The sequence below is a fragment of the Vulpes lagopus genome, chromosome 5 (assembly GCF_018345385.1).
Source record: "Vulpes lagopus strain Blue_001 chromosome 5, ASM1834538v1, whole genome shotgun sequence".
NCBI classification, from domain to species: Eukaryota; Metazoa; Chordata; class Mammalia; order Carnivora; family Canidae; genus Vulpes; species Vulpes lagopus.
The window spans coordinates 40,184,826-40,212,560 of record NC_054828.1 but is presented as its reverse complement, the minus strand read 5'-3'; the positions used below and the strand labels follow the sequence as shown (position 1 = coordinate 40,212,560).

The 27,735-nt window shown below is 33.7% G+C and overlaps 1 protein-coding gene across 3 annotated transcripts in view; it reads left to right on the top strand.

Annotated features, from left to right (window-relative positions):
• CCDC88A (coiled-coil domain containing 88A) overlaps window positions 1-27,735 on the top strand; it is a 133,356-nt gene that overhangs the window by 101,810 nt on the left and 3,811 nt on the right. The window contains exons 19-32 of one of the 3 annotated variants that reach the window (XM_041755670.1): window positions 2,037-2,198; window positions 3,620-3,897; window positions 4,132-4,275; window positions 7,288-7,474; window positions 10,607-10,752; window positions 14,148-14,240; window positions 14,361-14,575; window positions 17,793-17,876; window positions 18,868-19,071; window positions 19,667-19,738; window positions 20,735-20,815; window positions 22,921-23,186; window positions 23,371-23,830; window positions 27,556-27,655. In XM_041755670.1, the coding sequence (XP_041611604.1) occupies window positions 2,037-2,198; window positions 3,620-3,897; window positions 4,132-4,275; window positions 7,288-7,474; window positions 10,607-10,752; window positions 14,148-14,240; window positions 14,361-14,575; window positions 17,793-17,876; window positions 18,868-19,071; window positions 19,667-19,738; window positions 20,735-20,815; window positions 22,921-23,186; window positions 23,371-23,830; window positions 27,556-27,620 (2,457 nt within the window). In that variant the 3' untranslated portion in view covers window positions 27,621-27,655. Of the gene's footprint in view, window positions 1-2,036; window positions 2,199-3,619; window positions 3,898-4,131; window positions 4,276-7,287; window positions 7,475-10,606; window positions 10,753-14,147; window positions 14,241-14,360; window positions 14,576-17,792; window positions 17,877-18,867; window positions 19,072-19,666; window positions 19,739-20,734; window positions 20,816-22,917; window positions 23,187-23,370; window positions 23,831-27,555; window positions 27,656-27,735 lie in introns of all 3 variants that reach the window. The other 2 variants (XM_041755669.1, XM_041755671.1) reach the window with 2 other exon arrangements.

Here is a 27,735-nt window from a genome sequence, read left to right as displayed (position 1 = left end):
AGATGTGTGTACGTGTGTAATTTTAACTGGCATTATGTTAGCCTTTGAAAATCATATCAGTTTTCAATTCTAATAATAGATTACCTGTTTTTTTAGATAAACATTTGGTGTCACCAGCCTTTTAATTTTTGTTAAAGCAATAAGAAAATATTTTAATTTGCATGTTTTTAAATTATTAGCGAACTATTTTACATCTTTTTATCTATTAGCCATTGTTGAATACCTATTTTTAATTATTCAGTGATTTTTATATATGTACGCACATAGACACACACCTCAATCACTCAGATTAATGTTGTGTTTCAGAAAATTTGGCATCTAAAAGTTCTATAAGGTAAATCTCTTGCCATTGACTTCCTTTATAAATTTCTATTGGAAAAAATTGCTTGGTTGTCATTTCTTAGGCATTTTATTTTAGATAATGGTTTTTAAAGATGGCTAGCCTTATATTAGACTGACAGTTTTAGTGCATCTGCTGGTATATTTATTGACCTCCTACCTTTTCCATTGTAAATCTTTTCCTTCTCTGAGATATCTTTTCTGCTGTGTCTCTTACTATTTATAGACTATAGGAATTTTTCTTATTTGTATAGGGATACCTAGACTTGTCATTAGAGCTTGTACTTTTTGGTTTCTTAAAAGCTTACCTATAGTAGCACTTAAGTATGTAAGCGAAAAATGGTTCACTTTTTGGTGTATCAAGATGGTATATAAATATATAAGTGCTCCATATTATTTTTCCAGTATAATTTTTCCATCCTGTTTATTTGAACACAAGAGAAGTAAAATATCAAAACCCATCTTAAAGAATTTTTCTTCCTCACCTTTGATTTTGTAGTAAAATGTATGGGTTAAATCATTACTTGCCTTTTAGGCAGTGACATGCATTATATGTAACTTGAAAGCCTATAAAATGAATGTTTTCTATGTCCCCTATGTAGATGTGATAAAAGTGATATGTTGTGATTCAGTTGTAGCTTTTTATGCATATTGCAATTACATGCAACAAATTCTGATCTTTTTGTATATGAAGTCTTATTTCCGTTTTTTAGAGGGCTCTTTGTTTATACTTCTTGACGTTAATTTTTTATGAAATGTTATTTAGAATATAATGAAATAGAATATAATGAAAATACATCTATGACAAACATTTTAATATCTGTCACATTAAATTAATGATCTATGATTTGCATAGTAATTCACTGTTTAACTATAAAATTGAAATATGGTCAAATGTACTGGAAGAATTGTAAATTGTATGTTTTGTTTGGATTTGCTCCAGAAGTCCTATAGATAAAATAGAGTTTTAGTGAGTGTTTTATACCATGGGGAAAAAAAAGTCGCTAAAGAAAATATGTAACATCTGTTAGGTCAGTTGTGGACTTAATATTTTAAACACATGGTTAAAATTGTTCCTGCTTCTCTTCCAAATTTTTGTTTATAAAATCATTTTGTCCCTACCCCTGGGACCAGTACTCACCTATATATATTTGCCTTTGGGCAATTAGAAAATGTGCACTTCATTAGCTAGACACAGTCTTGTGTATTTTTGAACAGCACAAAAACCATATAACTAACAACCCCATTCTAGGGGCACCTGGGTGACTCAGTTAAGCATCTTCAACTTGGGTCATGATCCCACTGTCCTGGGATGGAGCCTCACATCAGGCTCCCCGCTCAGCAGGGAGTCTGCCCTCTTCCCCTGCTTGTGCTCTCTTTCTTTCTCTCTTGGTCACTCTCTCAAATAAATAAAATCTTTTTTAAAAACCCATTCTAGTTATGTTAATATATTGAGAATGGAATATTTTACTTTTTGGACATTATAAAGCAAACCGTATAGAGACATAATAGTAAGGTTTTAGTATTAGCCCTTTCTCTTAGATTAAATCTCTCTTTACAATTTGGGATAGAGGGGATTTTAAGGTTGTTGAGATTTTTTAAAATTTTAATGATAATAATTGTTACTGGAATTCTAGTATCTGTTAAACAGAAATATGTTTGTTGCTTTTTAAAATATGTGTTCTTTCTTTATTAAGAATGCTACCCTACAAGCAGAGAAGCAAGCGCTGAAAACTCAACTGAAGCAATTGGAGACACAGAACAATAATTTGCAGGCTCAGATTCTTGCACTTCAGAGGCAGACAGTGTCATTACAGGAGCAGAATACTACTCTTCAAACACAGAATGCAAAGCTTCAGGTTGTAATGTAATATTTTGGGATATGCAACCAAATTTTTGAATTATGCTCTTAAAGTAAGGATAGCTAGACATGGTAACATTGTTTCTTAGTAAGTGAATTTAATGGAAGATAATTTACAATATGTCTACTTAGTGCTATGCCAGGCTTTCAGACACCAGCATTTTTTTTTTTTTTACTATTAGAGCTCTAAATATTAACTAATAAATTTACTCAATGAATATAAATAAAGATAACTTTATCTTTATTTAGAATATTTTTAAAATATTGTTATATTTTAAGGAGCCAGGGGAGCTGCAGCAGTACCCGCCAGTAAGGCCTGGTACAGGAAAACAATAAACAAAATTAAGTACTTATTTATTTAAAATATAATTTTATCTTTATTTATATTTACTTTATGGCCTTTCACCTGTTTCAACCAGTTGATTATAACTAAGCAGAAACCATTGCTTTAGAGCATGGTTGCAACATACGACTGCTTATTTCATTATCGGTAATTAGAAAACAACATAGCATGAAAATGTTGTCTTTAGACGTTTCCTTAGTTCAGAGAATCCATCTTGCGCTTAATGCGGCAATGTCTTTTCATATAGAATGATCAGGTCAGGAAAACTACAACTCTCTGAAACCTTTTGAGCCAAAGAAAAAAACTCCATCTCTGAATCTGAAAGTTCTTTCTGTAACTTTTCCAAATGGTAAAACATATAATAATACAATGTGGGCTCTTGAGAAAATTTCCAGTTAAATTTTCACAAGTCATTTTTCAGTTCTGTCAACTTTTAGAAAGTGATAAATTAGCATTTTTTAGGAGTGAAATATAAATTGTTTCTAATCACCAGCATCTAAAATAATTCAACCCAAAACATGTATATGATTTGTATCTCATAATAATAAATAATATAAACAATAATATTAAATATTAATATTAATATTAAATAATATTGTAGCCTTGTTCCCTGGGATACTAAAATCCAGATTTTCCCTGTACAATAAGACTATATCTACTGTGACTTATGTAGAGCTTCCTAAAGTTAATGTTATCTTTTATATTTTTTATGTTGCTACTAGAATAATATTTTTGAATAATTTTTAACATGGGAGAATTATTTTATCTGTAATAAACACATACCACATATTTACATCTTCTAGAAAAACAAGATGACGGGATCCCTGGGTGGCGCAGCAGTTAGGCGCCTGCCTTTGGTCCAGGGCGCGATCCTGGAGACCCGGAATCGAATCCCACGTCGGGCTCCCGGTGCATGGAGCCTGCTTCTCCCTCTGCCTATGTCTCTGCCTCTCTCTCTCTCTCTCTCTCTCTCTCTGTGACTACCATAAATAAATAAAAAAAAAATTAAAAAAAAAAAAAAAGAAAAACAAGATGACTATTTACCTTATATCTGATAACAGTATACTTTCTTACAGGTTGAAAATTCTACCCTTAATTCCCAAAGTACTTCACTTATGAACCAGAATGCACAACTCCTAATCCAGCAATCTTCCTTAGAAAATGAAAATGAAGCTGTAATCAAAGAGCGAGAAGACCTGAAATCTCTCTATGATTCTCTGATCAAAGACCACGAAAAGCTGGAACTTCTTCATGAACGCCAGGCTTCAGAGTATGAGTCTCTTATCGCTAAACATGGAACTCTAAAGTCTGCCCACAAAAATCTTGAGGTGGAACATAAAGACCTCGAAGATCGGTAATTTACTATCTTCTCTTCTGTTGTTAATTTAAAAACAGTTTTCTTTAGATCATATAAAAAATTTTATGTTAAACAGATCTAAGATAATTTATATAGGAAATTTATTTAAAAAAGGAAATTTATGTATCATGTTTATGTGATACTAATAAGTTACCCTTGTTTTCTTCATTTCTAAAGTATTTTGTTTTTTTAAGGAAATATTATAAAATAAATACTTAATATTTTTTCCAGTTACAATCAATTACTAAAACGGAAAGGACAATTGGAAGATTTGGAAAAAACACTGAAAGTAGAACAGGAAAAAATGCTGCTTGAAAACAAAAACCATGAGACCATAGCTGCAGAATATAAGAAACTTTGTGGTGAAAATGATAGGTAATAAATATTTATATGTTTTAGTTTTGTATTATTCATTACATCCAAAACATACACTGCCCCTCTGCAGTACCATCTGTAACATAGAATATTTTTAAAAAGACCCCAGAGCAATAAGTAAAACCCAACAAAATCATGCAGCTAGTTATAAAATGGCTTAAAAACCCAATCCCTTGTCTTCTCTTACTGTTTCTCTCTTGATTTATTCAACAAGTTTTTAAGTCACATTATATAATGAAATTTTTGTACCTTGATAGCATTTACATGTTTTATTGTGACAGAATGTAATGAAAGCTGATTCTTTATGTCTGTCTGTCTTTGCTAGTCTGGTATCTCAGTTCTTATCCTTCAAAGTTTTTATAAGTGAGCAAATTCCAATTTCTTAGCTGACAGATTTGTACTCTTATTTTTAACTGACTTAGTTACTAGTCTCATATTGCCATGGGGCAATTATTTTTTAATTTGTAACCCTGGGAAAATCAAAACTTGCTAACCTGTGACCAGTCCATTTCATAAAGGTACATATCAGAAGGTTTTTAGAAACCTTGGAAAAGTTTAGGCAGCCTGAGTATTTGCTGAACCATAGTGGAAATGAGAAAAGGCAGCACACAGAATTCAAAAGGGGGTCATTTGTTGTCTGTTTGTCCTATTATGAATTTAATATAATCCATTTTTTGAATTGTATTTCTTTTCCTTTACCAAAAAAAAAAAAAAAAATCCCTAAGCTTCTGGAGCCATTCTCATGTTCACGTTTAGTAGTTTTTAATTTAGTAATTGTTATAACTAGAAATAGTGTACTGGGGGTTTGAACTTTGAATAAGCTCAATACCAAGCCAGATTCAAAAAGGGTGTATCTTTACGGTATGTGCAGTAGAAGACCCAAGTTGTGAAAAGTTATGGAATATAAGGATAGGGTCATTTTTATTACAGACATAACATTGAGGAAGGCATTTACTGTCAACTAACCTTGAACTTACCTTTTTCCATTGTTTGGGATTCACAACAAACTGGGACAATTTGTGAGCTTGGGTAGGCCTTCTTGGAAGCTAATTGTATTCATTACTGTGGAACCTTCTGAGAAAGAACTCAGCCTACATGATAAGAAGAAATTGATCAAGATCTTGAACCAGGAGAGTCTGCAGGCTTGGAAGGGAAGGGTGGTTCTGAGTATTTTGTGTCTTTCAAAGCTGTTCTATCACAGCTTTTATGCAGTCATGTCTATATTGTAAGGCAAAAAAAAAAAAAAAAAAAAGGCTTTAAGTAAAACCTCAAAGAGTTCAGTAAAAAAAAAGAAGTGTTGTGAAGACTTGTCTCAAGAACAAAAGTTTGTTTACCCATTACTCTAAATAACCTAAGTTTTAATCTTTGGTAATGCCAAACCAAGTAAGTTTCTTACGTGGACTGGTTTGTCTTGGCCTCTTTAGAATTGTGTTCACTGAATTGCATTTTGGTGTTAATATTCTCTGCTTTAAAGGACAGTGTAAAAAACTCTTATTTTAGCATTTGCCTTAAGATGGTGTTGAGGAGATTATATATTGTATCTCTTCATATCTCCCCCCATGAAGCATCAGTAGAGAAATCTTTGATCTCCATAGGTATTGATATATATTGTGTAGCTGCCTGTGTGTCTCAGTGAGTCTGACCAGCTGTTACAACTCATTCATGGATTCAACCTATTTATGGAACATTTTCTATATGTTTCTGATCTTGCCATTTTATTTTATTTTATTTTATTTTATTTTATTTTATTTTATATTTTATTTTATTTATTTTATTTTATATTTTATTTTATTTTATTTTGACTTTATTTATTCATGAGAGACACAGAGACAGAGAGAGAGAGGCAGAGACACAGGCAGAGGGAGAGGAAGGCTCCATGCAGGGAGCCCGACGTGGGACTCGATCCTGAGTCTCCAGGATCACGGCCTGGGCTGAAGGTGGTACTATATATTTTATTTATTTTGACTTTATTTATTCATGAGAGACACAGAGACAGAGAGAGAGAGGCAGAGACACAGGCAGAGGGAGAGGAAGGCTCCATGCAGGGAGCCCGACGTGGGACTCGATCCTGAGTCTCCAGGATCACGGCCTGGGCTGAAGGTGGTACTAAACCGCCGGGCTACCGGGGCTGCCCTCCATTTTATTTTTTTTATCTTGTTTTTAAAAACATATTATTTTGTTATTTATTTTATAATTCTTGTAAGCTGACTCAATTCTTGGGTATTTAGTTGAAGTAAATTATTAGATGTTCTGAAACAAGTATCATCCTGTTCTTAATGCTGTAAGATAAAGGTCGTATTAAATTAGAACCAGCTCAGGACACCTGGGTGGTTCAGCGGTTGAGCGTCTGCCTTTCGCTCAGGGCAAGGTCCCAGATTCCCACATCAGGCTCCCTGCATGGAGCCTGCTTCTCCCTCTGCCCATGTCTCTGCCTTTCTCTGTGTCTCTCATGAATAAATAAATAAAATCTTTAAAATAAATAAGTAAATAACCATCTCAGCAGGCTAAATTCAGGTTGCATACTGTTGTGTTTTTTGTTTTTGTTTTTGTCTTTCAGATTTAAAAATAGATTTTATTATAGAGCTCTTCTACCTGTTTTTTATTTTTACTTTTTTAAGTTTTTATTTTAATTCCAGTTAGTTAACATATAGTGTTATATTAGGTTCAGTAGTACGATATAGTCATTTAACAATTCCACCCTGTTTTGGTTCAGCTCCTACACTAAGAACAATTTTTGCATTGTAAAAGTTGGGGGTGCATGGGGGAAAGAGCATTAGGAGCCACATGCAACGTACAACATGCTTGATGATTTCAGGGGAAGAGTAGTCTGAATTTTTTTAATCTACTTTTACAGAATAGAAACTGAGTTTTGATGAGTTTAGTCACTGGTTAAAGAGTCTTATATTCTCTAAGTATGTCTGAATGTGATCCATAGCATTTCACATTGTGTAAATTACAATGAAAGCTATTAAGGGAACCTAATTCTATTTCTATCATGATTTCTAATTATAGGTTGAATCATACATATAATCAGCTTGTAAAAGAAACTGAAGTTTTACAAACTGACCATAAAAACTTGAAAAGTCTTCTTAATAATTCCAAACTGGAACAAACAAGATTAGAAGCTGAATTTTCAAAGTTAAAGGAACAATACCAACAGTTGGACATCACATCCACCAAGCTAAATAACCAGTGTGAGGTGAGCTTTGACAAGTTTCTTCTTTGAGGAATCAGGACGTGCCTAAAAAATGAACAATCCTATTAAAATGAAAATAGCAGTATGTATTTGGTTGGGTATTTCTAAAAGAATTGGTCAGGGGTAATTGAAATTCATAAGTAATTCAGAAAAACTTCTTTTATTATGAATTTCAATACTATTTACTATTAGTTTAAACTTATGCGTCCACATACTTTGATACTGTAAAATTGTGCCCTTGTTTAATGAAAAATGTTTACAACCTGGCATGTACTGGTAAACAAAAAAGATAAAGATCTGTCCCTTTGTGGAGCTTATATTCTGGTGGAAGAAAATAATAAGAACAACAAATAAGTGAAATATATATTATTTCAGTGTTTTCTAACATGGCTGTATAGCACTTTACTCCAGAACTTGGTAGTGTAAAACAACCATTTATTAGGTTCACAGATTGTGGATCAGAATTTGAACAGGGACATTGGGGCAGATTTGTCCCTGTTCCACTTGGCAACTGGGCCCCCAGCCTGAAGATTGAAAGGCTACGTGCAAGTTTGGTGGTTGATGCTGCCAGCTGGAGGCATCAGTTTTCTCTCCACATGGTGCTTCTCAAGAGCTGGTTTAGGCTTTCTCACAACATGGTGAGAACCAGACAGAAGCCATTTCTACTTTAATGATCAAACCTCAGAAGTCATGCAGCATCCTTTCTCCTGCATTCTATTCATTGAGGCAGTCAGAGTTACATTCAGGTTCAAGGGAAAGAGAAAATAGACTCAGCCTTTTGGTGGAGAATGGTAAGATTCTTAAAAGAGCATGTGGACTACAATTACTGATCTAACTATTTTGAAAATTGATCAGCATAAGGTATGTTACAAGGTAGGTAAGTTATATGCAAGTAAAAATGAAGTACAGAGTAAAGGGAGATAAGGAGGCCTTCCAGGGTAGATAAAGGAATATAGATTGAAATTTTAATAGGCATCCTTGAACAAAGATAACTTTATTCGGAGTAAAACAAGGGAGCCATTTGAGTGTTTTGAACAATAATGACATTGACATTCGCCTTATGTATACAGTTGTGTTATTAAAAGGCATATAATTCCATGCCTTTCTTTGTGTTGGCTTGATAAAACAGTAAGGGTTTTAAAGTATAAAGGGACATTGAAAGCCTTAGAAAATCCTTAAATTTTATTGGTTGGTGCAAGATCATTAAAGTTTGAATATAGCTTAACACCTGAATTTCATGGCACTTTTAAGAAATAAGCTTTTAAGCTAACCTTTAAAGGGAAATAAAATAGATTATCAGAAAAGGAATACGTAACAGCTTTTTGTCTGAAATGATAAACCAGTAGAAAGAAAAGTTAGTTTAAAATCATATTTAATTACCCAGTGAGATCAGAAAGTATAGAACATTCATAATGCCTATGATTTATAAAAGTCTAAATCAAATGTAATTGGAGTGATGTACTTACAGAAGGAGGACTAAAACAAATCAAACTCCTCAAGAAACAAAATTGGGTAAAGTTGTCAAAAAACCATTGTAGTACTCTGGAACTGAAGAAAGATGTGTATCAATTCGAGAACCATTTATTAGAGAAAAGCTATTCCACATTATGTAGGGAGTAGGATTGTCTGAGGCATTTTTATCTCTTGATTTTTCCTATTCCTCTCCCATTTCCCCAGTTCTAATACCTGATAGTTCAAGTGAGGGGCATAATATGAAAATCAGCAACTTTGCCACCAAAGCGGATTGACTTGATTTAAGCAGAGCACAATCCTCATAGCCAGGAGAGTTGTTAAAGATCAACTCTCAGATGGTTTGAGGTTGTAATATTGGTTGGAGCAAGTAACAGCAAATTAGTCAAAAATTTAACTGGGAGATCCACAGAATGAGATGTCCAGCCACACTGAGTCTTGATAAGGTCCTGCCTGACACTGGTCACCTGGAAAGCTGTCTAGGAGAGACCAGAAAGGACCCTAGCTACCTACCTATCTGGCTCATAGTCCCAACTCAAGTCAGATGTTAACTCTTGGCTAGGGGCTAAGTCATACAATAATATGATTTAGAGGGAGTGTGAAAATGAATCCGTAGTGTGAGAGGCCAGAATAGCAGTTAATTTACGTGGGGAGGGATGATGATTAGAAGAGAGCACAAGGTGTTTCTGGAATATGGTTAATGAGCTGTTTCTTTTCTTTTTTTTTTTTTTTTAAGATTTATTTATTTGAGAGAGAGGATAAGAGAGAGAGAGAGAACATGAGCAGGGGAAGGAGAAGCCAGCTCCACACTGAGCAGGGAGCCCAATGCAGGGCTCAATCCCAGGTGCACACATTAGTGCACACATGTGTTCACTTTACACTAATTCATTGAGCTGTGTCTACTTAAAATTTGTTCTCTTTTCTATATGTGTGTTTTATCTGTTGACACAGTAATTAATGCTGTATAATAACATAGAACCTTTGGTAATGGATAGTAGACATTTATTTTTGCTGACGAACATATTATTTAATCCTTACAACAGTCTGGAATGTGAGTTATTATATTCATTTTATAGGTGAGATCATTGAAGCCAAGATAATTAATTTTACTTGTCCAGTGTTTCATAGCTCCTTAAATAGAAGGCCAGGTAGCTTTCCGACTAGAAGTTAAATAGTTTTGAAGAAAACAAGTGTTTTTGGAACTAGATAATTTATTATATGTTAAACCCAGTGTTTGTAAGAATTTTTAAAATGTATGTACAGCAAATTTTAGCTCTAATTATAACTAATTAAATAATTGTTCATGTTCTTATCAAACTGCAACCACCTAATTGTTCAAGTAGCATAACACCTAAGTCTTTTTTTTTTTTAAAGATTAATTTATTTATTTTAGTGTGTGTGAGCAGGAGGAAGGGTAGAGGGAGAGGGCATGAGAGAATCTCCAGCAGACTCCCCACTGAGCATGGAACCCAACATGGGGCTCAATCTTATGACCCTGAAATCATGACCTAAGCCAAAACCAAGAGTCAGATGCTTAACCAGCTGAGCTACCCAGGCACCCCAAGACCTAAGTCTTTGTGAAGCCCTTTATATTTTTCAGATGTTTCAGGTGATCTATGTTAAATGTGAATGTTGATTTTTCAAAAAATGTTTGTGTTTAAACAGTTGCTAAGCCAACTTAAAGGAAATTTAGAAGAAGAAAATCGACATCTACTAGATCAAATTCAGACATTAATGCTACAGAATAGAACTCTATTGGAGCAGAATATGGAAAGCAAGGATCTCTTTCATGTCGAACAAAGACAGTACATGTAGGTACCAAATAATTTTGAAATATTACTCATGATTTTATCATTGCCAACTGGTGACAGAGAAAACTCACTGTTAATTTTTTTTTAAGTTTTAACATTATTATTTCTCCATTCATTTTCTTGAATGCATATTTCCTAGGCACTGTCCTAGTACCAGAAATACTAACATGAGAACACATTAAGTCCTGCTCTTAAGGAACTAGTAACATAAAGCAAGAAATACAAATAATTGCTATAATGGAAGTATGTGTAGGAGCCCATAGAAATACAGCAAATATAGGGGAAGGAGTACCTTAATATGGCAGAGACAAGGTATACTTTCCAAAGATGATTGCTCAAGCTGAGACTTAAAAGCTCATGGGAGTTTGCCAGAGGAGACGTAGCAGGCCAAGGGAGCACAAATGCAGTAACGTGAAGGTGTGTTATGGTATGGATAGGATGACCTAAAGATGCATAATTCTTCCTGGAGCAAAATTAAGGACAAAGGAGCAATAGAAAAGTGGCTAAAAACTTAGAAGCCATTTCACAAAGGTTTTTCTATGCCATACAGAGGAGTTGCTGAAAAATTTGAGCAGAGGAGTAAAATGACTACATTTGTGTTTTTTTAAAAAGGCACTGATGGCAGTTTAGAGTATGGATTGGAGGTTCTGAGAACAGAGACAAGGGGCAATTTTAGAAAGATGGGTTGTAATAATCTACTGAATCATAATTCACAAGCAGTGGTAGTTGAGATTAAAACCAGATGTAAGAGAGAGAGAACTTCCAAAGCTTAATATTGGTAAGTTATGTCTCCATTAGGAGTAGAGGAATCTGGTAAAATCTGGGATTTGGGCCTTAGCAACTCAGTGGATACTCCTTGTATTGCACCAAAATTCACCTTTACTAAATTAAATTCTTCACTTTCCCTATTCCCTAAATGAGAAACACTGTAGTATAATAGTAAAAGCACAGATGTTGAAATTAGGCAGCTCCTAATTCAAATCTCAGTTCTTCCAGTCACTAGCTATGTGACCATTGGTGAGTTACTTCATTTCTTTGATCATTGGTTTCTTTTTCTTTACAATAGAAATATAACATCCACTTCTAAGTTTATCCTAAGAAATGAAATCCTAGATTTGTGCCTTTTGGGCATGATGTATATGATGGTAAGCTAGGGAACATATAATACCAGGATACATCATGTATTTTTTGAAGCATCAGTTTTCTTATAAAATTTTGGGCAGGGAACATGATTGTTGTATTAACAGAAAGGTATATTATGGAGCAAAAGGCAGAGTTTGCGTGAGCTTTTAAGATAAATGCAAAACTTAAAAGAAATTTCACATCTGTGGCTGGCCACTTTGAACTATACCTTCAGTTCTTTCAGGGATATGTATTTCTTTGCTGTTTGCTATAAGAGAGGTTTCTCTTGACATTTGAGTTATCTGTCCCTTAAGCAAAGGCATTATCCAGAGCTTGATCTTTGGGTATCTTTGGAATATCTTAATATTATGGCCATTGGTGAATAATCTATTTCCAAAGTTTCAGTAATTGTATCTGTATAGACAAATATTAGTATCTTATGTGTCAGACAGTTCTAGTTGAATGCCTCTGTCACATGGTCCTAGCAGGAGTGACAGTGAACAGATGGTACTGAGAATTTGGAGATTCCTGATGATATTTCAACAGGTAAAAAGAGGGATCTCTGGGTGGCGCAGCAGTTTGGCGCCTGCCTTTGGCCTAGGGCGCGATCCTGGAGACCCTGGATCGAATCCCACGACAGGCTCCCGGTGCATGGAGCCTGCTTCTCCCTCTGCCTATGTCTCTGCCTCTCTCTCTCTCATTCTGTGTGACTATCATAGATAAATAAAAATTAAAAAAGAAAACAGGTAAAAAGAGAAAACAGTGGGAGGTATAGACCATCTGCCATTGTGCTATGTGGTATAACTCTTGGAAACCTCTGTTCACAAAGCACCCTCTTCAAAAAAATCTCTCAAATCTGTTTGTGCTGGTTAATTTAGCCTAACCATTCAGCTAGACTCCTCATTAGCCTCCTGGCTGCTTTCTTCACTTTCACCATTTCTGATACATTCTATTTCATTATGGAGTTAAGGTACCTACAGCCAAGATTTCATGTCACTTTATAATGAGACCTTGAATGCTTCTGATTTCCTATTGAACAAAATCTAAACCTGAAAATCCCTCAGTGCTTCCCCTCAACTAAACTACTTAATTTAGCATTGTTATCTTTTCAGTCTATCTACTATGGCCATTCTCTCCATGAGGCTTTTTTTTTTTTTTAAGATTTTTAATTTACTTATTTGACAGTGATAGAGCATGAGCAGGGGGAGCAGCAGAGGGAGAGGGAGAAGCAGGCTCCCCGCTGAGCAGGGAGCCCAGTGTGGGGCTTGATCCCAGGACTTTGGGACCATGACCTGAGCCAAAGGCAGACACTTAACGGACTGAGCCACTCAGGACCCCTCCATGAGGCTTTGGTCATCCAAGATAGAAATATTTTCCTTTTATAAGTTGCTTTTGTACTTACCACAGTGATTTTATTTTGTTCCACTACTGCCTTGGATTGTAATAGCCATTATGTAAATATGTTCTCTCCTATTATAAGCAAAGTTGGGCTACTTGTTATTTGTCTTTATATGCTCTTTGTGTTTTCTTCATTGTAAATGAGCGCTAAATGTATGTTGAGTAAACAACATTGCAGTTTGGCATCACAGTTTTTTTTAGATCATTTTACTTTAGTCTGTGATCTTTGAGGTTTCCCTCTGTAATATCTGCCATCAAGGGCATAAATGAGACTAAGTCATGGTGAAACTAGTGTATTCATATATTGCTGGAGGCAGGAAATAGTTCTCTAAAGGTAAATTAAGCCTAAACAATTCTGCCGTAAAGGAAAAAAGTCTGTTTGCGTGAAGATATGTTTGCAAGATTATTTATTATATACACAATTCTAAGCAAACTATTGAACATTTTAGCTTTTTACTTACATAATTTTTACTAAATCACCCTTCATTTCAGAAACAATGTGAGATACTAAAAGATCCAAGAATAGGAGAATAGTCACTGTTATAATCTCGCTTAACAACTATTAAAAGATAGTTGAAACAATTCCTTTGTCATGGTGAGAATATAATATGGAAATTTTTCTTCAAACAAATAAATTGTATTAAAGAATTGAATTTTAAATTCTATAACCTTTTGTTATGTTTGTAAATATGAAGAAAAAGAGAAACTTGGAAAAAATCCTATTGTTAGTACCTAATAAATTTTAGTTTATCTAATAGTTTATCTAATATCTATATTTGTTTATGTTTTGGAGACTAAAGTGTAGTCACAAAATAATTTAATATAACTGTGCAAAATATAGTGCATGTCCTAAAATGCAATTTTTATTTTTATAGTGATAAGTTAAACGAATTAAGACGACAAAAGGAGAAATTAGAAGAGAAAATAATGGATCAATACAAATTTTATGACCCGTCTCCTCCTAGAAGGTACTGTTAACCAAATTTTACTCATTTTTATTTTGGAAAAAAAAAAAGACTACTAATTTTGTGAAGGATTTATATGTTGAAGTTTAGACTGATAAGAGTTTTTTAAAATTATTCTATTAGGAGAGGCAACTGGATTACTCTAAAAATGAGAAAATTGATAAAGTCTAAGAAAGATATTAATCGAGAACGTCAGAAATCTCTAACATTAACACCTACCCGCTCAGACTCCAGTGAAGGATTTCTTCAGCTCCCCCATCAAGATAGTCAAGATAGTTCTTCAGTAGGCTCAAACTCTTTAGAAGATGGCCAAACTTTGGGGACCAAGAAAAGCAGCAGTGAGTGCTTAAACTCTTTAAACGTTTATGATCTCTAGTATTGATTTAGAATCTTTTCAAAAGATTTCTTTTAACATATAACTTCAGCAGTCCTTTGGGGTAATAGTCTAATGAATGCATTTCTTTTTAACTCTATATGATTATAAGATTCATTGTGTACTGCAATACTGCATAACTATGTGATTTTCTGTATTATGTGTTTAGAAATATATCAAACACAGAGATACCATCATTTAGCCAGGGAGGTAAAACAGTGTCAAAAGAACACTGAGATAAGAGCCAGAATATCTTGCCACTTGGTAGTTGTGTTAATATGGGCATGCGTTTCACCTTTGTATCATACTGGCACCAGGGTGATTATGAAGAGCGAGTGAGAAATGTTTATGAGCTCATCTTGATAATTATTTGTAACTAAATCGAATAATAAGGCATTTTATAATGGAGTTTTATTCATATACTTTGGTGTCAAATTAGAGCAAAGTTACATTGGTAAGCAAAGAAAAATAGATATCAATTTGGAGAGAATATTATTCAGTGATTTCGAAGGTTGTAAAAATTATTGAGGGATGGCTTGGTAAAGAATTGACTAAAATAGGTGTGTATAAACTTGTGTATAAATTTGTGATTTAATTTTTTAAATTACAAATATAGCAGTATCACATCATAACATGCCCTATACAATTCATAATATTTTTATTTCATTACTAGTGTGCTTAACAAGGGCAAAGTAAAAGCAAAAGAAGTATATTTTAAGAGAAAGAAATGAATCCAGTGCTAGGCCCTTTGAAGATGTCCAACAAGTTGACTACTAATAATATAGAATATGTAAACAAGATACTTTGAATACACTCACACTACCACCAGTCACTAAATTAAAAAAATGTATATTTATGTGTGTGTATATGTATATTTACATGAAATAGCTCTATATAATTTCATGCTATTCTTTTGAAGTAAATAGGCAAAAACAGCTACTACTTCCCCGAGGGGTAGATTCGCCTATGGCAACTCTCAGAACACTCAAAAAAGTATAGATAGTGTTTTGGCCTCAAGGGAGTTATCTCTGAAAAGACAGTATTTTAGGGTGTAAGAGATTAGGCATTCATTATAGGGTATATTTTAAATCCTGTATCCCCATACAAGATTATCATTACTTGGGTCTTTTGCTGTCTAGTCTTATCAGTCAAATCTACATGAAATCTCAGAGTATTCTTGTAGAGAAATCATCAGGTTTACCATAAAAAGATGCCAGATAATTCAATTTTCTCTGTTACCTTTAGATATAAGATTTCTGACATCTTATTAAGTGAGAAATGGTAATAGTTCTACTTAATTATTTTCCAATTAAAGGAAGATATTTCATAAGGGATTTTTTTTTTAAGTAAGCTCTATACCCAACGTGGGGCTTGAACTCACAACCCTAAAATCAAGAGTCACATGCTCTACCAACTGAGCCAGCCAGGCACCCTAAAGAAAGATATTTCAGTTCAGATATGATAATGTAACACAAGAAAGGCACAACACTCTTTTTTGAGGTCAGCCTGTCTGTTTTTAATATAAATCTGACATTCCTTCTTACTCTCTGTTAAAACATCCAGAATAAGGGTCAGAATGCAGTGATGTTCTCCTTTCCTACAGCTGTTCGGTTTTAGAATTTTTTAAATCAACAAAACCCCAGCAATGTTAATGTTCCCTGAATTTCAGTATGTTGGAAAAAGAACATTGTATGTCTGTAAACCAGTTGACATAAGAAAGATCACATTCCACCACTGGCAAATTTAAAATTCCTTTTATCCTGTCTGTCATTAAAGCAGTCTTTGGAAAACAGTTGAAACAGAAGTATCTAAACAAGACAACATGTGCATGCTGCAACCACTCAGCTTTGTTTTAGCTAAGTGTCCATTTTTACATTGCTTTCAGTTCATTTCTTTTTAATCATTAAAAACAGCTGTGTTTACCAAGCTAGCAAAGAAATAGGTCAAATTAAAAGCTTAAATGAATCACGACTGTTCCTAATAGCAATCAAATAAGTTAAAAAGCTGTACGTCCATTGCATTCTCTTTAATGGATGATACTTGTCAGTTTGTCAGAATTTTGATTATTTACAAGATGATGGCAAACCTTGAAAAGGAGTATCGTTATTAAGGCTATGTACTATGTATGCTGTTTAAGTCTTTATTCACGTTGTTTCCCTGACTCCTAAATTGCAGTTACAAAAGGTGTAACAGTTTTTTATATTTGAATCTTATTAAAATATAACCCAAGAATATTAGTGACTCTAATGAGCATTTTAATTTTTATGCTGATACTTACTTTAGTTATAACACTAACTTTGATTTATAGAATTTTTCTGCAAAATGCTACCTTTGTTTTTTTTAATAAAGTCACCTAAAAAGCCCTTCAAAATACCTTAAAGTGTTATAAATACATATTTCTGTGTAATTTTTGCTTGCATTAGGGTGCCTCCTTATCTTTTAGTCCTAACAGAGCTTAGTGCTAGCTTTTCTCTTTTGCCTAGCCAACCTTTTGCAAAATGAAATGGATACAATTGCTCATGTCATCTTTTGAAAAAATAAATATTTTTGTGGTGCTTTGAACAATGCACCAGGATTCAAATGAACCCAAAAAATAATTCTCTATTTTCTTTGTTAAAGTTTAAGAAAATAATGAAGTTTTAAAGTTTCTTTAGATTGTTTTAAACATTCCCTGGGTACCCTAGTTTTTGTTGATCTATATTACTAGAATACTTTTTTAGAATGTGCATTTTCCTAAGTCACTTTTCTTCTGAAATGAAGTCTTTTTATTTAAAAAGTTAAAATAGAGGATTTAAAAGCTTGTAGATTTTCATCATGGCCCACCACTAGCCCTAATTTTAAAGATAAACCTTTACAGCTTAATTAGGAAAATTTTTCTTTCAGTAAGTACTTCTAATCAGTTCCTGTGTTTATAGGACTTTAGCCAATTCAAGCTTTCAAAATATATGTTTTCCTCATCATTGTCTTCAGTGCTTTCCAAGTATTTTAAAGTGTCAAAGTACATATTTCATATTTCATTATCACTCAGCAGCATGAGAATAATAGCTTTAGTATAGCATACATAGCTGAAACTCAGACATTCATTTCTGTCCTTAATTTTCAACATTTAACTCCCATCTGTTCTTCTCCCTTTTTTCTTTCATTTTTCTGTTTCTGTTTTTCCTCATGCTCTGACATTAAAGTGGTTGCACTGAAAAGACTGCCCTTTTTGAGGAACAGACCGAAGGATAAAGACAAAATGAAGGCCTGCTACCGTCGTTCCATGTGTAAGACTTTATGACAGTTCAGCTTCTTTCAAATGACTACACTGGCTTCCATTACTAATTTTTCACTAACCTTTCTCTGGACTGTGCCACTTTTCTTATTTTGCAAAGTGCAGTCTTCCTCTAATTCAAGGAGCCGGAAGGATATTTTTTTTCAAAACTGGCACTGAATTTGCATCCTATGTATGTTCACTGATACATACATGCATATGTTTAGTCATACATGTAATATACTTAAAATTTCCAGTGCCTTCTAAAAGTTGGCAGGAAAAAAAAAACACCTTTAATTTTCTATGCCATAGAGATTTTTTTCCCAAAGAAATTTACTTAAAATACAACAAAACCTTTAGCATTAGGAATTTATTTTCTTAATGAACTAACTTAAATAAATAAATAAATAAAATGGCCTGTAACCCTTGAAAACGTTTGTCATTCTTTATATATTAATACTGTTTTTTTAAGTGGTATGGGTAATTACATAATCACATTAAATGTCTGTCACTTTGGATATCATCTCTTTCAGGTTTTTATTGAATGGTATACTTATTTGATTCATAAAATGAATGATTTCTTCAGTAACCTGCTCTGACCAAGGACTCTTTGTCATTTTCAATAATGATGCTGTATAAGAACTGCTCTCCATCTTACCTTTATTCATTCCATTTCTGTCATCACAAAACCACATTATGAAGGCTTCTAATTATATTGCACATCACTGCGCAAAAGCATGGCAGTTGTACAGAGTAAAATTCCTTTTCCTATCTTTAAAGGGGGTGGAGGTGGGATAAAAATATTTACTGAAATTTATCAGCCTTTGGCCTACTCATTTCATTCAGCTGAATGCATGTCATAATTCGAATGACCTTGTGGTTATAGTCTTTGATATTCACTTGCATTAATCCATAGACAAAAACCAGATCATTTATAATACAAGATAGAAATGAGAACAGATACATTAACCATGCTGATTCATTTGCTTTCATTTGCATCCCAGCCATGAATGACCTGGTGCAGTCCATGGTCCTAGCAGGAGGACAGTGGACAGGTAGTACTGAGAATTTGGAGGTTCCTGATGATATTTCAACGGGTAAAAGGAGAAAAGAATTGGGAGCTATGGCCTTCTCTACTACAGCCATCAACTTTTCAACTGTCAACTCTTCTACAGGCTTCAGATCCAAGCAGTTGGTTAATAATAAAGGTATAGGCCGTCTGCTCTTTGCACTGTGGTGTAACTGTTGGCAACAGGAATTTTAATTTGACTTTTCCTTGTGTACTTTTTTGACAGCAACAACCTGAAATAATTTATCAAAACAGTCTGGATTCGATTTGAGAGAATTTTCAAATCATTTCAAAAATTTAAAACATCATACAAATAATTAAAATCTTTCCCAGGCCTTCCATAATAAACAGCTAAATGAACTAACAAGAAAAGGAAAAGTAAGCCAACTAAAGAGTAAGAAAGGGAAAAAGTAAAGAAAAAAAAAAAACAACCCAAAACTGAAAACACTACACCTTCAAACAGAACCACATAGAGCAACCCAGGCTCTTGCTTTGCTTTGCAGGGTCCTTGGGGAGACTCTTTCACTGCTTCCGGTGTTAAGCAAGTCAACCCTCATCACAACTATTCTGTTTCTTATTCCTAGTTCCAGTTTCTGGTTGAGTCTATGAAATATGTTAAATCAAGATGTATTATATGTGATTGAAAAAGAATATCCATATCTGCATAAATGACATTTTATAATGTTTTCTTTTGTTTAAAAATGTTTTTATATCCATTTTGCTATTTTATGTAGATACTACATCCTTTGAAGACATAAGTCCACAAGGTATTAGTGATGATTCTAGTACGGGATCAAGAGTTCATGGTAAGATATAAACTTTATTTAGAGAGTACATATTACATACAGAATGGGAATGCTGAGGCTCTGGCATTGATTTGGTGAATGTGGCATTGCCAGCAAGCATGTTTTCTCTAACCTGCATCTCATCCCTACTGCTGCCATTTCTCCAAACCTAATACTCCCTTTTGCCCCTTTTAAGGTTATTGCTTCATCTAAGTAGTCTCTGTTTTGGTCAAGGTCATTTATAAAGTATGCCTGCACAGTGTGCTCAAAGGTAATTTTGTTGCCATGTTGGTATAAGGTTAAAGTTATGAGAAACACATTTACCATTGGTTTAAAAAATACTTATTTTGGTAAAGGATGAACTCTGAGAAACCACATTTTCTGCAGTGTTGAACATTTCAGATTTTTAAGTTTCTGGAGACATCTACAAAACCATATCTTGCCAAACTAAACTACTAATAAATGGATAACTAATAAATGGATAAAGGGAATTTTATATATAAGCAGGATTTTAAGAAATAAGGTAGGGTCATGTTAACTCTGCAATTGTTTCCCTTGTACGGATAGGAATGGAGGACATTAACTGTGCAGATGCTCATGTTCCTCCTGTTCGTGGCATCTCTGCAGTGTGCAGGGTTCCTTGTCTGATCTGTTGTAAGTGACATAATCACTAGCACTTTTTTTTTTTCTTTTTTGGTGTGTCATTTTACTCCACCAAAACAGTTCTGGTATCCATTTAGAAATCATTTCCAAATCTTAAATATGTACTTCTTTTCTTTGAGTCTGAACTAGTGTTTCAGAAGTGTCTAATTTTAAAGAGTCTAACTGAACTATCTGGAAATGTATTTGCTCTCTAATCTGTAAGAGTCAACTCTGTGGGCATGCTCAGCCTGTGATAGTATGCATGATTGCTTCCTCAAAGCATTCTGTGATCAGAATATAAAAGCTCAATGTCATTAGCCAAAACTTCCAACGTATAGAAGTTTTATCACACTGTCTCCTGATTTTTTCATTTAGCTTCAAGACCAGCCAGCCTTGATAGCAGCAGAACATCCACTAGCAATAGTAATAATAATGCTTCACTCCATGAAGTCAAAGGTATGCTGTAGGTAAATTTATTAATATTGTTCATCCATTTCCAGATTTTATAGTTAGAAGATTGATGAAATTTCTGGGGTAAAGTATGAAATCCAGATCATCTAAGTTTGGAACATAGTTCACACATTTTATATTTTTACATTGTAATACAATGTATACAATATATATAAATGTAAAAACAGGAGCAGTTATTTTGGTTTCCATTTTGCATCTTCACAGACAAAATATTTTTATGTAATTTTTAGCTTCAAAAATATCTTTAGGTCCTTATTTTTCTTATGTTTTGTCTTTGTCCTGAAAATGGTTGTCCATTTCTCATGAGGCATGTATGTTGAACTCACAGTACAGAAACTGTTTTAGAAATAATTTTAGCTTAATTTATTATTGAAATAAGGGGAAATCACTTTTTAATTCAAGAAGACAGTTGTGTTTGTATATAACAAAAGACAAATGGATGCACATAACTTATATAAAGTATTACCTCAAGATTTTTTTTCTTAATTTTTTAATATGCCTTCCAAGGTGAGGTTTTTATGCAAACGTCTAGAGGCCTTTTTTCCTCTAAGGTGTACTGCCTACTTGGATTCAGGAATTGTTTAATAAATTATTAAAGTTGGTTAAAGTAGTTATTCTCTATTTATTTATTTATTTATTGTTTAATAAATTGTTAAAGTTGGTTAAAGTAGTTATTCTCTGTAGTCCGGAATTGTCAAATTATAACAAATAGATGTGTTCCGTTGCTTTTTATATTATAAAATCATTTTGTCTCAGTTGTTATTTTATCATTAATGCTATGACTCTGTTACAGTGCTCTGAGAAATCTGATCTCAAAGAAGGGATTTTTTGTTTCATTTTTATAATCATGTTCTTATACCCATTAGAAAAATTTAGTCTGAAAATATGAAATATTTCTTTTCTGATTTGAAAATTTAAGAAAATCTTCCGTTGATAAAATGTTATGAGCCAATGAGCCAAATTCTTTCATGACCCCCTTTACTTTCTATGATTAGGAAACCATGGAAAGTTGTATTTCCATCTTGATACTACATCTATAAAGTTTGCTATCAATTAGAATCCACATGAAGAATAGCATAAACATTAGGGAGCTTTTTTCCAGAACTAGTAATTTGCATTCTATACAGTTGCTCAAGCTCAGTTGAGTCTTTTTTTTTCTTCCTTTTTTTTTTTTTTTTTAAAAGATTTTATGTATCTGCTCACGAGCGACACAGAGAGAGAGAGGAGGCAGAGACACAGGCAGAGGGAGAAGCAGACTCCATGCAAGGAGCCTGATGTGGGAATCGATTCCCAGGAATCAATCCCAGGATCGATGTGATCCCAGGATCACACCCTGGGCTGCAGGCGGTGCTAAATCACTGCGCCACCAGGGTTGCCCTCAGTTGAGTCTTTTAAGGCTATATAGTCACATACCAAAAGTGAAAAGAAGGAACAATCAGAGATGATTCAGATGTTAAAGAATAAAATACAAAACATATTTGATTTTGTATTTTTACTAGAAATTGCTAAGTAACTATATCATATCTCCATTGGTTTTCCTTTATATGCCTACTATTTAAATCTTAGAAAAAACTTCTTTAAGGTTATTCATTCAGGATGAGCAGAGATACCTTCAAATAAAGAATGAAAATTTCATAGAGAGACAAAGAATTAGAATTTTTTAACTTCTGAATTATTATTCTGGTTTTAACATTCAGAAATAATTTAACATTAATATAATCATGTTTTGTTCTAAGTTGTGAAAGTTACCTAAACCTGAATTTTAAAAAAATGTATTATTTACTTATTTTTTTATTCACTTATTCATCCAGATGTATTGAGTGCTTGCTTTGTAGTTTAGCTCTGAGTGTAGAGGAGAAAACAAGTACTTGCCCTTGTAGAACTTAAAATATTTGTCAAAATGAGACAAGACTAGGGTAGACAATGTTAGACTGATGAAAGATTAACACAGTTTACTAACCATTTCTAAATAAAGTTTGAAATTCAGTTTAGCTATTTGTAAGAATCCAGTCAACAAATGTTATTACTTAAATATTTTTTATCTCATTTCTGTTACTGAACTGTTAACACACCATTTACTCCAAAAGCAGGTGCGGTTAATATCCAAAGCAGGCCACAAAGCCACAGCAGTGGAGAATTTAGCCTGCTTCATGATCATGAGGCTTGGTCCAGCAGTGGTAGCAGTCCAATCCAGTACTTGAAAAGACAGACCAGATCAAGTCCAATGCTCCAGCACAAAATGCCTGAATCATTAGAGAGTCGAGCACATCACAAGATCAAAACTGGTTCCCCTGGAAGTGAAGTTGTTACTCTACAGCAGTTTTTAGAAGAAAGCAACAAGCTTACCTCAATACAGGTTAGTCTTATCTGCTGGGACTTTAATTTAGATTGACACTGCAAGTTAAACTTCTGTGACTGAACTATAGAGCTTCTTTTTAAGTTAAGGGGTGCTTCCAAGCAATTTTATATCACACAGTCTAACATATCAGGAATGTAAAAGCTTGGCTGCATTCACTAATCTGTGATATCTTTTTTAACAGATAAAATCCTCAAGTCAAGAAAATCTTTTAGATGAAGTAATGAAAAGTTTGTCTGTTTCTTCTGACTTTTTGGGAAAAAAACCAGTTAGCTGTGGTCTGGCCAGGTCGGTAAGTGGAAAAACCCCAGGAGACTTCTACGATAGACGGACAAGTAAGCCTGAACAATTTGTGAGACCCGGTCCTCGAAAGACTGAAGATGCCTACTTGATTAGCTCTCCAGGAAAGCCTACACTAGGCACTCAAGGAAAGATAAAATTAGTAAAAGAAACTTCTCTATCACGACAATCAAAAGATAGTAATCCTTATGCCACTTTACCTCGTGCAAGCAGTGTGATCTCTACTGCTGAAGGAACTACTCGAAGGACAAGCATCCATGATTTTTTGACCAAGGACAGTAGACTACCTTTATCAGTTGATTCACCACCAGCTACTGCTGATAGCAGCATCACTGCAGCATCTAGTGAGTACCTTTTACACCAGTGGTCCTCTCATACACTTCATACTCCAATCCATGCTGTAGATTCTCATGCACAAAATGATTTAGCTACAGATAAACCCAAGTCTCTGTTTGTCCAGGCTAGAAACTCAAGAACAGAAAAGTCACATTTTCAAAACCAAACTTTTGCCATTAGTATGTCTAATGATGCATTTGGAATATCAGCTAAAGATAGTGTACAGTCATTTACTGTGGCTCATCCATCTCAGCCATTTTTATCCCTGAATACAGAACTAGTTAGTAACATAAGTGGGTTACCTCCCAGGCCAATCACCAGAGTAACTGACCAGGCTTCTGCCTCTTTGGATAAAGCTACAAAGAAAGATAATGAACAGTTATCTGATAATCAGAGCCCTAGTAGCAGTAACCCACAGTCTTCTGCAGATAGCAATAATCTTAGTACTCCTGCATGCTTCTATCCTGATGACACAGAAGCTGCATTGTTGGTTTCTGAAGATAATCAGACTGTTTGGTATGAATATGGTTGTGTATAATCAAAACTGCACAATATAATACTGATGTGACTTGATATGCACTGTGCTTCTCTAATCTGATTTGAAGAGCTGCTGTTGAAAAGTATAATTTGGCTAGGCTTATATTTTTATTTTTAAATTGTGGCATAGTATTCACTTGTACATGATGGCATGTATGTAAATATGAATGTGTAACCACACCAAAGCCTGCATGATATAATTGCATTGTACATTTTCTGCATGACTTAAAATACCTTAACAATACATGCTCCTCTTTCACATTTCTTGTCACCCGATAAGAGATTGTTACTTTGATACCTGGAAGCACCTTAAAATAGTTGCATGCTATAATTATCAAGAAGGCATCTCCAAGTCATAATTACTTCGTTGCTCCCAAAAAAGAATGCTCATTTTCTCCCTCCCTCCTTTTTTGCTCCTCTTCCTTCCCTCTTTTCCTTTTACTCCTTTTCTCCCCCAGAATGTGCACTTCATATTGCACATGTACAGTGTTAAGGAAACTATGTAAAAAGATGTCATTTTCTTTTGCCATTTAACTATGTCTTCTGTCCTGCTGTTTTATTTTCAAAGAAATAGTAACTCCATTAACACTTTCTGTAGCAATTAACTACTGCCCAATTTATATAATTGTTCAGATTTAAAACATTGTTGATATTCATAAATTTAGTGTAATTCTTTAAAAACCCCATCAGATTTACATGTTACTTATATAGTGACTAGGAGCATTTGTATTGTTTCCTCATTTTCCTTCATCTGATAAATGTAAGAGCTCAAGGACCATCTTTCCTTCAAGATGACATTTTTTACTTGGAATCAGTTAATACATTAGTTTTGCCAGCTCTTTTTTTATATAGATTCAAAGAAATAAATCAAATAATACTCAATGTGTTGGAAATTTGCATTTTTACTTCTGTTCAAAAAGGGTAGTAAGTTTACAAAGTAGTGAGGATTGTTGCTTCTATAATATATTTATTAAATTATATGTGTGTGTCCTTAAAACAGCTTTTTAAATGAGTACATTGTACTAAAATAAAATTAACATTAGAATTTAAATAAACAAGTGTGTTTTTAGTGGAACAAATTTTAGAACTACAAATAAATATAAACTTTTAGCTAAAGAAATAACCATAATAAGATAAAATGTTTTCTAACTCTGACTCCAGTGTCATAAACTTTAAAATTATCTTGCTGTGTTCATAACACTTTTAAAGCAGAATCAGCTAAACTCGAATCTGTAACTCCCAGAACTTAAAAAAACAAAATAAAACAAAACAAAGCCATAACCCTGATTCACTTACTTCTAGAGTTGTGTGTGTTAGCCCTTTCTCTGGAATGTTTTTGCTGTTTTGATTCAGCCTAAATATTACCGCTAATAACTCAGCCTGGTATCTGAAAAGGAATTTTTTGAAATGTAACTTTCTAAATGGGGAGAAAGTTACTGTTTTATAAATGTTGTTATATTAAATTATTATTGTTAATGGGCCGAAGAAATAGAATCTATAGAGAATCTTTGCTTAATGAAATTTCTGTCCTTTAAATTAAGCCATTGTCAAGATCATTGTGGGGGCTAAAGCTTCTCCATTTTTATTTTATTCTTTTATTCATGAGAGACACACAGAGAGAGGCAGAGACATAGGCAGAGGGAGAAGCAGGCTCCATGCAGGGAGCCCGATGTGGGACTCCATCCCAGGCCCCAGGATCACGCCCTGAGCGAAAGGCAGATGCTCAACCACTGAGCCACCCAGGCATCCCTCCATTTTTATTTTTGACTTTTATTTTCTCACAGCCAGCTATTAACTAAAAATGGTTCTACTGCAGATAATCACATAAGCACAATCAGAAAATTTTCTTATTTTTTAGTGCCACCTAATATACTTTGACCATGATACATCTATCTTATTTTATTGTCTGTTGTTTCATCATCAGTCCTAACATTAAAAATGTTTTTGGCATCTCTTCTTTTTTTTTTTTTATTACCTAATAATAAAATTTAATGGTAAATATAAATGAGATTAAATGGGGGCCAAGTGATTAAAATGTAATAATTAGTGTTAATTCTTTTCCACTTTGAATCAAGAATTATTTCATAACCACTTCAACTCTTTAGATATAAATCTGGCCATACACTTTAAATTTAAAGTATTAAACTTATTATGCAAAATACATTGAGAAATCCTGTGCTATTATATTAAAATTGTGCGGTTATTTTAAAGGAAAGAAGTATTTCCAACACAAGTTGCTATAGTTTATAGTATAGTATATATGTTTTCAAAAGAAGCATACCATACACACTGTATATGTAAGACAGATCCATTCCATGTCCCTGTGTCTTGAGGATTGTCTGTGAGAATACAGTCTCGACTTCCTCCAGGAACTTTCATCTGCCGTGAAGTCAGAAAATTTTTTCAAAATAGCAGTTTCTTATGTTTCTTTATAGCACTTGGAATCAAATTTTTAGCATGGGAATAACCTTAAAGTTCATATAGAGCCAGTGTTTCCCAAACTTTAAAAAATCAACTACTGCTTACTTTAAGTCTTAAAAAGATGCACCAGTATTTTAGCTTTTTTATTATTGTTTTTAAAGATAAAAATTAAACAACTCTGACTCAGTTGAGCAGCTGCACTTTGTTCCTCTAATATCCTATGACTTTATAAAGGATTACTTGGAAAACTACTTGGAGATTCAGTACCTTGATTTTAGGTGAAACTCAGGAGTTTTCACATTCCTGTCCTGAGTTTCTAGAAATCATACCCTTATTATTTGCATGACATTGTAAACTGACATTATTAGGCATTGGGTCCCCTTTGACCAAAGTAGTTTTAGCTGTAATAGTGAAAGTAGGCATATTATCTGCCTATAAAATTTTTCTCAGTAAAGAAAACAAATACTTCATTGTGGATGTTTCTGTGGCTGCATGCAAGATTATTTTGTATTTTAAAACTATTTGTGACCATTTAGTAAATAAACATAGTGAGTAAACCTATCTGACGCTACTAAAAGGACACAAGTATATTATTTCTGGCTTTTAAAATACAATAATCCCTCTTTAAGTAATAAGGTGTCCTTCAGATTAATAAATTTCCCAGAGTTAGATGCTTTCTCCTTGCCCTACTCAACAAGAGTTCGTTAGTTTCTTAATTTCATGAATTATATGTTTAACCTTTGATTAAATAACATGAAATGCTTTTCTCCTGCAGATGTGGACAAAGTACAAGAAAGCAGAAATTCAAAAAGCAGGTCTAGGGAGCAACAAAGCTCCTAATTCTATTACCCACTACATGACATGTGGGCCAAGTGGTGAGTTTCTTGCTTAAAATGTAAATGAGATTAATCTCATTTATACAAACTAACCGTGTTACGTATAAGAACAAGTGCAC